The sequence below is a fragment of the Spermophilus citellus genome, assembly GCF_964194105.1.
Source record: "Spermophilus citellus genome assembly, chromosome: 9".
NCBI lineage: Eukaryota > Metazoa > Chordata > Mammalia > Rodentia > Sciuridae > Spermophilus > Spermophilus citellus.
The window spans coordinates 1729426-1741750 of record NC_138191.1 but is presented as its reverse complement, the minus strand read 5'-3'; the positions used below and the strand labels follow the sequence as shown (position 1 = coordinate 1741750).

The window sequence follows — 12325 nt, the reverse complement described above, 5'->3', positions numbered from 1 at the left end:
GTGATAGAGAAACTCTGGATACAGAGTGCTTGCCTAGCATATGTGAGACCCTGAGTTTGATCTCCAGCAACACACACACACACACACACACACACACACACGCACACACACACACACATACACACACATACACACAAAGAAAGCTATAGGGAGCTGTGTTGGCACCAGTGGAATGAAGCAGAGTATGTGGGAAGAATGAGTGGAAAAAGAAGCAGCTGACATTTTTGAGGACTTATTGTAATATATATTTTTAGGTGTAGATGGACACAACACAATGCCTTTATTTTTATGTGGTGCTAAGGATGGAACCTGGGTCCTGCTCGGCGGGCTAGGCTAGCGCTCCACCGCTGAGTCACAATCCCTGCCCCTATTTTTTATTGTTTGATTAGTGCATTCTAATTATAAATAATAGTGGGATTATGCCATATTCATACATGCACAGGCTTTTTATATCTTACGTTATTTACTCCTGACAAGAGATCTGATAACACAGATATTTCTCCCACTTTTATAAATAAAAAAATGAGGCAGAAAATGGTTATATTAACCTTTGTTATATAGTCCTTAAGTGTAGTAGTTCAGGAATTTTTTGTTTGTTTTGGTGCTAGGGATCGAACCCAGAGCTTTGGGCATGCCAGGCAAGCACTCTACCACTCCACCATATCCCCAGCCCTAGATTTGAAATCAGATTTGTCTAAATCCAGGGTCAATTTTTTTTTCGAAAATCAGAGTTGAGAGGCATTGAAGAAGTGAGAATGGATTTCTGGGTGGATGGACTGCCCATGTTTTTTCAGTTCTCCTCCCCAGATTAAGTGTGGTATGATCTCTGGAGTCAGGTGGGTTCATAAAAATCCTGGTTCTACAACATTTTACCTTGAGTATATAACCTAACCTTCTTGAGCTTTATTTGGCATTTTCATGTATAATGTGGGGATAATGACACAAACCTTTTAAGAGGTGTTTGGAATTCTAAATTTTAAAAATGTCTAAAACTTTAACATCTACTACTTTCTTTCCCTTCTTCCATTCCTTAGGACCCATCTTATTACCTCTGGGTTGTAATATTTAGTGTTACCTAGACCTGTTTAGAGTGCAGTTTGGTCATATCTTCTTTCTAAGAAGGGTCTATTTTCTTTTGTTGTAAAGACCAGTTTTAACCAAAAGCAGTCTGCCAAGACAATCATTCATCACTCCCTCCCACCTAATGAGAATTGTGTGAAATTTCAAAGTGCCTCTGTCTCTCCTCTCTCTTTGTCTGGATTCCTTGGAGCTGACTTCATAGACATGGAGGAGTGTCTGACCTTTGAAAATTCTTGACAGTCTTGAAGTTGTGGTTTTCCAGTGAGTTTTGAGTGGAGTTAGAGAGGACTCAGAAGCAGCTCTGATGCAGCTCTGGTGGAGCCAGGGAAGTGGATATGCATCGAGAATGTGGACGCTTTGGGGGATGTTGTAAATGAGAGAATGTAGGATCAGTAGTTTCTCAGACATCTTAACAGTGGTCTGTTATCTACCATCAGTATTTGGTTTGGGGTCATTTTTTTTCTGTTAATAAGTAGTTGGGTACTCAGTGCCTACAGACTGATTTTACTATCTGATAATTAGTTTGAGATGAACAATGTTAGGAAGAGAAAGCTTTTGTAAATAAAATCGTATAACAATCTTAAGCAAATGTCTTTGAGAAGAGCCACTGTTTTAGACTTGGCTGTGTGCAACACTGGTGGGTATGTATGTGCAATTGGCTGTTGTACAAACACACTTCAATTTATCTGAATAAAAGTCGAGCTCTTGCTGGTGCTTGAATGCTAGGATACAGGATGCACACGACAAGATTTTTGCCCTCAACTTGCCTCTGGTTTAGCGGGGAGACAAAAGTAAATAAGCACAAATGCCATGAACTATGATAAAATTATAGAGGTAGAGTACAAGATGCAGTGGGGTCACCAAATGAAGTGGATGGTTTAACTTGGGAAGTCAGAGAAGGTTTTATAAATGAAGTAGCACTCAAATTAATCTTAAAGAGGTAAAAACTTGTATATGCAAAGGAACTGAAATTTGAAACAGTATATGCAAAGCATATAGTATACTTGGGGAACTATCAATACATGGAGGGAAATAATGAGAGGAAGAACCAGGTGATGAAGGGCCTTGTTTATGGAGTATAGAGCTTTGGATGTTATTGAAGAGGTATTAAGGAATTTAGAGCAGTGGGCTATGATCCTATCATGTTTTAAATTCTTCATGGTGAATACTTGTAGAAGGCTGATTAATGTTTAGAGAGTAAGAGGAAGACGTTAAGAATCCGTTTTCTGGGTCCAGGTTATGAAAATTGAGATGGAATAAAAAGAAAGCCTATGAAAGGCCTTGGATGGATTTGAGAGACCTTTAAAAACAAAATAGTAGAGCTTTGAAAAAGATTTGTGAATATGAGGGAAGAGAGAAAAGTACAGGTTGGCCCCCAGGCTTATGGCTTGAGTGCCTGGGATGATGTGGTACCATTTGCCAGAATAGGTCATACTGGAAGAGGAATAGTTCAAGAGGGTGGCAGCAGATGAGAAAGTGAGCTCACGTTTTTATCATGTTGAGTTTGAAGTGTCTGTGGGTTTCCCACGTGAGGTAGAAAGAATTTGAGGCTTTAGATACCTTTGAAGTCATTGGCATTTGGGTGCTCAGGGCATGAATGAAGTTTCTCATGGGGATGATGTAAAATGAGAAGACAGAAGACCTAAGACTAGAACTGTGAGTGTGCCAACCTTTAGTGTAGGCACAGAAGAGTTCACCAGGGTGACCTGGGAGGCTACAAGGAGATGAACAATAAGGAGGATTGCATGATTTTAACATAAGTCAGTGCTCATTTTAGTTGAGGACTGAACATGGGTTGAGAAAGTAGTGTGAGTGAACATAATCTAAGGAGTTTTACAGGAAAGGGGAACAGTAAGCCACACATAGGGCAGGGGAGAAACCTAAAGGGTCCCCTTGTTTGTTTGTTTTGTTTTTGTTTGTTTGTTTGTTTGTTTTGGAACTTTTTTCTGTGAAGTGGAAAGCAAGGTCATTTTCCAGGAGTTATCAACGTGGTATGAATTGACTGGGAGGCTCAAGGAAAATGATGAAGTGGTGTGATAGATAGTAGCTGAGAAGACTAGTTGAGGTAACAAAGTCAAGAAAAGACAGTGGTCTTTCAGTGAAAAGGTGACAGTACCATGTCTGTAGTGATACTATTCTGCAAGATTATGTGATCTTGTTTGCTCAGCAGTCCCTGGTTTTCACAGAGATATTAACAAACGATCACTCCATCAACCATCAACCGTTTCTTATCCCCCTTCCCATTCCCCCCCCCCCCGCCTTTTTTAAACTTTTGTGGTGACAGGGATTGAACCCAGGGCCTTCTACATGCTAGGTGTTACCACTGAGCTACATCCCCAGCCCTAAATCATTGGTTTCACTTTCTGTTTAGGCAAGAAGGGAATCTTCTACTCTCCGCAGTCTTTGCTGTCTTTCTAGTCTAGTGCATCTCTTGTAGTGATTTCCTAACCAATTCTCCCTCAGTCTGCTGTTCTCCCTCCAAACTAGACTCACTATAATCAGCATGATCTTTTCCTCATTTTCCACCATTCTCACCTCTAAGTTCCTTCCTGCTGCAGAATTTTGGTATATGTTTAAACTGCTTGGAGCATTTTTCCTATCCCAGTTTGTCTCTCAATTGCTATTTATTCTACATTTCTTAGGTGAAACATCGCTTTTTGGGGAAGCTTTTCTTGACTCCTTATAGGAGATAACATTCCTCTCCCCAACATTTCTTTATTATAATTTTTTGAAATTTTGTGATTTTTTCCCCTCTTCCATACTGGAAACTTTGTAAGGATGAGGATTGTGTTGTGTGTTTATTCTTGAGCATGGTATCTAATATACAGTAGGCACCCCATGAATTTGTGTTGAATTAATGAATATGATGGTTAAGAGATTGAATGTCTTAGAAAGCAAGTTTCGAAGTAGTGAGGAAAAGCTGGATAAAAGTGAGGTTGTGGTAGAGTAAGATGTTAGAGTTTAAGATTCAAAGGTGATGTGGGGCTGGGGTTGTGGCTTAGTGATAGATTGCTTACCTCACATGTGTGAGGAACTGAGTTCAATTCTCATTGCTGCATATAAATAAATGATTAAAATAAAGGTCCATCAACAACTAAAAAAAATAAAAATAAAAAGAGGTTTAAAGGTGATATAGTTTCAGGAAGTGAAATTTTGCAGTGGAGATTATGGATAGATTATGTAGATGGGTGTTAAAATTGCTAAGGAATATGACAAATTTGGAGTGAGGAAAATTCAAGGCAGGTCTTTAATCAATGTGTTAGGTACAGCTCTTTCCTATAGTCAAAGAAAGGGAAGTGGTTAAGAATCAGTACAGTTCCTGGAATCAATAATGCCCTAATCCCTTAGGAAGCATCGTGGTCTCACAGAAATATCAGAGGTTCAGACTTAGGGCCACCCATCTGACTTGTCAAGGCTTTTTGTTTGTTTGTTTCTGTATTTGTAAATTGGATATAATGAGACCAGTTGCAGTCTTGTTGTTGAATAAGGGAGCATTTTTGAAAGTTCTTAACTAACTTGTTAGTTTTTATTCTTGATTGCTGTCATTTCAAGAGGGCATGGAAGTGGAAGTAGGAGTGAGAAGAAACAAGTTGGCAACAGTGAATTTTGCACAATGTACTTCATTTATTCAAGGTGTTGAATTTATACTATAGAGTCAGCACAAACATTTACAAATGAATAGAGATACAAGCAAGTACTAATATAAGGAAGGCTTTTTTGTAAAATAAAGCCTGGCTCATGATAATATTGCAGAGTTGATCTACAAGTGTTATGAAAAGGAAGCTTTATCTAATAATTTTCCATGAAAATTCCATGCATGTGGTCAGTTTTTATTGTTCTAGGGAACAAAATAAGAACCATTATATGTAAGTTACAGGGGGAGGGAGTCTGGTGATAGCTTTAGCTTTTGTTTAGAAAAGCATTTTCTAACAATTGGAACTGTCCAACAATAAAATGGATATCATGGCAAAGTAATGAGTTCCCTGTCAGAACTTGTGTTCAAGTGAAGACTAGATGTTTATCTGTCAGAAATGTTGAGAAAAAGATTCTTGCATGGAATCAAAGTTGGATTAAATAATTGCTAAAGGCCTTTGCCTTTGGAAGATTGGAGGATTTTGACTCCATTTGAGGTCTGTCTTTACACCAATCAACAAATATTTGAGTGCATCCTCTGTTTTATTTGAAAGGTTGAAAGCAAGTGTTTTATGTTGTTGTTTAGTTTTTTTCTTTTTTCCTTCCTGTGTGCTGACACAGAGCCTAAGGCTGTGAGTGTTGTCATGGCTTTAATGTCCCCATTTAGAATTTGAGAAGCTTAAGCCAGGTGTTGGTGATATAACAAAAGCTCATCTCCTCTCCTGTTGGAAGGGGTTAGGTGGAGTCCCTGGCACGCAACTAGAGACACAAATGTAAGAATATGTTGCCAAGAAGTTTGCTTTAGTCTTCATATTTTTGCTGAAGAGCAAGTCTTTCTAGATAATGTCAGATCTCCAAGTTATTATGTTTAAAAAATGTTTTTTGAAAGAATGACCTACCTATTGTGTTGACACATGAGATCTGTGATGCCAGGGCACTCACTGATGGTTTCTTTTGCTTCTCTCCAGCCTGTGTCTGGCTGGGAAATTGTCTGCATACCTGTGGCTTAGTCAAGTGTTCTTTCTTTCTTTTCCACTGGGGATTGAATCCTGGGACACTGTACCACTGAGCTGCATCCCCAACCCTTTTTACGTTTTATTTTGAGAAGGAGTCTTGTTAAGTTGCCCAGACTGGCCTTGAACTTGTGATCCTACTACCTCAGCCCCCAAGTAGATGGGATTACAGTTCTGTGCCACTGTGCCCAGTAAGTCTTCTTTCTGCTGAGCACTTTTTTGCTGTTTGCTTTTTGTGTGCTTATTGTGTATTTCCTATTTCTTTCAGAAAGTTATTAAAGTGACTTTACTGTTGACTCTATTTTTGAGAGAAAATTGAAATTCATTTTGTAGCTGTGTTCTTCATTTGGATTATTCATGTGTTTAAGTTATTTGTGTTGCTATACCATTTCCAGTGACCAATTAAAGTGAGCTTTGGAGAAGGAATTATTGCCTTTATTCTTGCCTGGAAGGGAAAGCCATTCATTCTCCTATGAATTCTTCTTCTTTTTTTGGTACCAGGGATTGAACCAAGGGGTGCTTAACCACTGAACCATATCCCCAGCCCTTTTTATTTTTTAATTTTGATACTGGGTCTTGCTGAGTTGCCTCGGTCCTCACTAAGTTGCTGAGGTTGGCTTTGAACTTGTAAAACTCCTGCCTCAGCTTCCCATGTGCCACCACACCTGGTGCACGTATGAATCCTAAAATAATTTAATTCTTTTTTTTTTTTTTTTTTTACTTTTTAGTTGTAGGTGGACACAATATATATTTTTTTCTTTTTCTTTTTAGGTAGCTGAGGATCGAACCCAATGCCTCACACATTGAAGGCGAGTGCTCTATCTCTGAGCCACAACCCCAGCCCGATAATTTAATTCTTAAGTGTAGAATGTAAGAAACTGATTTGCTTTATAACTTGACATTTTGAATTTGAAGTATCTTAGACCAAAAGTTTTTCATGTATTACTAGCCCTTCCTGGTAATTATGATATTGAAACTAAAGTAAATTAGGTATTAACAATACCTAGATTGAAAGAGAATATAAATAACATAGCTTATGCAACTGTAGTGAACTAAAGAAGTTCATCTTTAAACTTATAAAGGACCTTAGAATTCATCTAAACCCTGTGGGCAATCTAACTAAAGTCACTCTAGTTAATATATATATACAGATGTAGGTAAAAATAGTATGAGGTTGTAGGAATAGTAACAGTACGGCTAATGTCTGAAGAAAGGAGTCTAGAAAACTTCAAGAGATTAGGATCAGGACAGACCCTTATAAATAGAAAGGTGATAGTGAGTAGCCTAGAATTTCTGGTCTGCTGAGCCTCAGATTGGTTGCCTCAGTAGGTGATGATTAATGGTGGTTAATGTGTAAGTTCACTTAGTCATTTAATCGTTTATTTATCAGACATTTGTAGATTGCTTACTATATTATAGATATAATACTAAATGTTGGCTACAAATATGAATAACATATCCCTGCACTCATGGATCTCTTAAACTACTAGAACAGTACAATAGAGAATATTTTCTGTTTTGCCATTTCCCTCCCTCCCTCTCTCAAAAAAAAAAAAAAATCCAATGTTAATCATGATAGTGACCTGTTTTTTTTTTTTTTTTTTTGGTACCAGGGAGGATTGAACTCAGGGGCGCTTAACCACTGAGTCATATCCCCAGCTTAGGGCTTCACTAAGTTGCTGAGGCTGGCCTTGAACTTGCTATCCTCCTGCCTCAGCCTCCTGAGCCACTGGGATTGTGTAGGTGTGTACCACTGTGCCTAGCAACCTACTGTTTTTTTTTTTTCTTATTTTTTTTTTAAAGACTAGGTATTTCTTTCTTTCTTTCTTTTTTTTTTTTTTTTACTTTATTTTATTTATTTATTTTTATGTGGTTGTTGAGGATTGAACCCAGCGCCTCGCAGGTGCTAGGCGAGTGCTCTACCGCTGAGCACAACCCCAGTCCCCCTACTGTTTTTTAACTCACAAATCTTTGCTGTTTATTTGCCTTAATATTTCTAAGGAAAACAGAAAATCAGGTCTGATCACACCACTAAACAAGCTGTATTCTGGGATGTGGGGAGGCATGAAGAAAAAGTATCTGGGAGTCATCCTTAGACTTTAGACTTTTAGGAGGAAATGATTTTGAACAATCATTTGAGACACATATTGCTATCAAAGATTCTGCTTTTGGCCTTCCCTAAAAGACAGGATTGGTGGGTATAGTAGGGCACTGTCTTGTGGTATCTGGAGACTTTATGAATGAATCCTCTAATACAGAACTCTATAAACCTACCAGAATTGGTCAGAGGTTGTTCTTCACTCTGTTATTGCTCCCTTAGCTGGTACTGTTAACCTCAGAGAAATGTTGAGTTGGTGCCAGGCTCTCAGGTCACAGACAGTTTCTGCTAAAGTCAAAACTGAAAGAAGAGATCTTTTTCAGGGAACATACTTGACAGTATTTGTTCTGGGTAGAGGAAGACATGTTTGTGGTAGGCATGTTTTCTGGATTATGAAGTTAGTAGACAAAGATTGACTTTTGTTATGGACTTTTTTTGAAATCCCCACTTGGATTTTCGGAATATCTTATTGTTTTGGCAGTCACTTTATTAAATACCTCTCATTTCCATAAATATACTAGTGAACCTAAAATTATCCAATGTATAATATTCATTCATTTATTCGTTCAGTAAATATTTACTGAGGTCCTGTGTGCCAAGCTCCATGCTAAATATCAAGTGATATGTGCTGTTCACGGTAGTGAACAAGACACACAAATTCCCTGCTTTCAGGAAACTTCTATATTAAAAGGCATGGTTAGACAGCAAGTGATTAAAATAATTTCAGGGTTTATCAAGTACTAGGAAGGAAATGAACAAGGTGCCATGTTAGAGACCATTATAAGTAGAAAGTTCTTTTGTGTTGTTGTAGATGGACACAATACTTTATTTATTTTTATGCGGTACTGAAGATCAAACTCAGTGCCTCATACATGCTAGGCAAGTGCTCTACCACTGAGCTACAGCTGTAGCCCGAAGAGGAGAGTTCTTGAGGGTGGTAGTCTGCTGCTTCCCTCTTTAGTTTGGATAAGCAGACTCATCGAAGAAATGTAATACTCTAGAAAAGTAGAGGAAAAGCTCTAGGAAAAGTGGTTTGTGGTTAATGTAGGAATGAAGACTGTTAGTAAAGAATTAGGAAATAAAATGTTATTCTTCAAAATAAAATTGAAGCTGCTTTGTTTTAAAATTTAACTGAAATCTATGAGCTAGGATAGTTATTTTCCCCAGTTGGTTAAGAAGCTGCTAAATAGCTGGGCTCGGTGGCACACGCCTATAATCCCAGCAGCTCGGGAGGCTGAGACAGAAGGATCGTGAGCTCAAGCCAGCATCTGCAAAAGTGAGGCGCCAAGCAACTCAGTGAGACCCTGTCTCTAAATAAAATACAAAATAGGCTGGGGATGTGGATCAGTGGTTGAGTGCCCCCAAGTTCAATTCCCAGTACTCCCCTCCCCCCAAAAAGCTGCTAAAATGGGGGCTGTGATCATCCTTTTCCAGTATAATTTGAGCCTTTTTTATTTATTTCCTTCTCAGGTGGAGGCCTGAATTTTGATATATGCACTGCCTTCATCCAGCTGCCTGAAAGTACTTGATGATCACATGACCCTGGACATGGATGCTGTCCTGTCGGATTTTGTCCGTTCCACAGGAGCAGAGCCAGGGTTGGCCCGTGATCTCCTGGAAGGTAAGCAGTCAAGGGTGAGAAAGAAGAAACTAAAATGTAATGCTTATTGTTAGGATGATTTGGAACATGTAAGGTGATCAGGAAGATACTTTGTGTATAGTATAGTAAGTTCTTCATTTAAATTATTACTTTGTATATGATCCAGCATAATTTTTAAAATTCAATCCTATTTTTGCATTGGGGTAGCTTTTTCCACTGTCAGTTTATTCAGATAATGTAAGTGAAAATTTACTTTATTTAGAAACCAAAAACAAATCTAGATCTGTAAGACTTGGATTTTCATATTTGGGATCATCCATTTTCTTTCTTTCCTTTATTAACTTATATGAGTAATTCTATTAAGTGAATTAATGTTTTAATTTTGTTGCTTTTATTTATATTTATATATGATATATGCTATAAGTTTGATTATTCTAGATTTAAGGCCCTGAAGGATTGGAGTCATGTCCATAGGATTATTTGTTTATAAGTATAATTAATGATGCTTTTAGATGATGAAATTATATAATGGCACAAACGGGCAAGCTACAGAGGAGGGACAAGTACTTAGCATTCTTAGGCAATTTTTTAGATTGCCAGCCATTAGTAAGGTATTACAGTGTGACTTTTGTTTAGCTACCCATGGGAAAAGCATGAATTTGGAAACAGAAGATCAGGGTTTAAATTCCAGGTTACTGATTTCAATTTGACTTTTCCCTTTACTTCATGTTCAATTCCTACTACTTTTCCCTTTACTTCCTATGCTCCAGCCAGGCTTAACTTACCACCTTTCCCTCACCATGTTAGATTGTTTCCTAAGTGTGCAATGTCCTTTCCTCCATTAGTCTCCTTCTCATTCAAGATTCATCTCAAAAACCTCCTCTTTAACAAAATAATCCTTAACCATTCCCCATTCCTCTTGTAATGTGTTAGATACCTGTATATGTTCAATATGTATAAGATAATTGAGATACATTAGTTTATTCTTTCAACCATCCTGTTATAAGTTTGAAAACTGAGTTTCCATGAAGTGAAGTAGGATTTAAACAATTTGGTTTCAGAGTGTGGCTCTTAACAATTACATAACAAATTATCACTGTATGTGTGCATGCATGTACACTCATGTAATGAAAGAAAAGTTGAGGGTGCTGAGACTGGAGGGACAGGAGAAGTCTGATTTAGGTCCAGATCAGAGTGCAGGAAGGCCTTAGAGGGGGAAGTGATATTTGTGTTGAACCCTGAAGTGAATAGGAATAGCAAGACAAAAGGATGTAGAAGAGATTATTTTTTGCTAGAGAAATAGCTTCCACAAGGGCCCTATGGTGAGAGAGAGTTTGCCACATTAGAATAGCTAATAGTGATCAAGATAGGAAGAGTGATAGAAGAGTGATGAGAATCTGAGCAGCTGATTAGACTGAAAGGAAGTAGAACGTGTGGGAAGGGGGGTAGTGGTTGATAGCCTTGGTAAATTTAAATTATATTTTAAGTTCACTGGGAAGCTGGTGAAGGATTTTAATCAGAGGAGTGACATAATCAAATTTGAGTTTTTATAATTGTGTATTAGTTGTAGGTTGTGGAATGGATTAGAAGGTGGCCAGTGGTAAAACCAGTTAAGAATATTGCCACAGTTCATATGAGAGATGATGGTGATTTAGACCATAATGGTAGCAATAGAGATAGAAGTAGATAGATTTAAAATATAATTTAGAAGAGGAATCAAAGGACCTTTTCTCATTTTCTTTTTGTGTCTCTTTTTTAGTCTTTTATTTTTTCCTTTTAATGTTAACTCTGGTTGTAGTTAAAAAAAAAAAAATTAAAGCTGGTGTACCATGGTGCACACATTTAATCCTAGTTACTTGGGAAGCTAAAGCAGGAGAGGCTGAAATTGGAGATAGCAAGTTTGAGATGAGCTAAGTAACTTAGCGGGACCCTGTCTTAAAATCCAATAAAAAGGACTGGGGATATAGTTCAGTGATAAAACACAGTCTACCTGAGTTCAATCCCCAGTACCACAAAAAAGCAAAACAAAACAGGAGAAACTAAATTAGGGAGGGGAGAGAGATAAGCAGCTGAGAAACCAGTTAATTTCCCTCCGAAAAGAACAAAAACCAACCTCAGCATGGTGGCACATGCCTGTAATCCCAGACTCTCAGGAGGCTGAGGTAGGAGGATCGTGTGTTCAAAGCCAGCCTCAGCAAAAGTGAGGCACTTAGCAACTCAGTGAGACCCTGTCTCTAAATACAAAATAGGGCTGGAGATGTGGCTCAGTGGTTGAGTACCCCTGAGTTAATCCCCGATCCCCACCCCATCCCACCCCGCAAAAGAAAGAAAAAGAAAAAGACCAGATGAAAATTATGAGGAACTAAAACAGATCCAGTGCTCAAGATATGTTATTTGTTCGTTCATTCATTCATTCATGAACTTAGGAAAAACTACCATTTATTTAACAAATATTTATTGAGTGCCTAAATTATATTGTAAGGTATTGAGTGCTTCAGAAAACCACAGGGTTTGATGAGGTGCTTTGTGATTTTAATTGGGCAGTCAGGGGAGGCCTTATTAAGAATGTGACATTTGAAGCTAATTAGGAGTTGTCTGCGTAGATACATTGTAGGAAAGAGCTTTTGAGGCAGTGTAGATAGTCAGTGGGGAGACCCTACAGTGGGAGCATCTTAGCCTGTTCTAGTCAGTGGTGAATGGAGAGAAGAGTGAATAGAGGGAGTTGAACAAATGGGGAATTTAATGGTTTAAAAATGAAATCTTCAAGCGAGAATGATTAGTACAGCTTAACTGGAAAATTATAATAATAAGAACAATAGCTACAGCAGTAAATGCATATATCCTGCTTTCTGCATACCAAGCACTATTCCGCATTCTTTTAACTTATTTCATCTTCATAAC

General features: G+C 38.0%; 1 protein-coding gene across 4 annotated transcripts in view; it reads left to right on the top strand.

Annotated features, from left to right (window-relative positions):
* OTUD7B (OTU deubiquitinase 7B) overlaps positions 1-12325 on the top strand; it is a 62316-nt gene that overhangs the window by 30312 nt on the left and 19679 nt on the right. For all 4 annotated transcript variants that reach the window (XR_014023625.1, XM_081307008.1, XM_081307006.1 and 1 more), the window contains exon 2: positions 9295-9445. Coding sequence is in view for 3 of the 4 variants with exons in the window: in XM_081307008.1 (XP_081163134.1) it covers positions 9361-9445 (85 nt within the window). In the remaining variant the exon portion in view is untranslated. The remainder of the gene's footprint in view (positions 1-9294; positions 9446-12325) is intronic.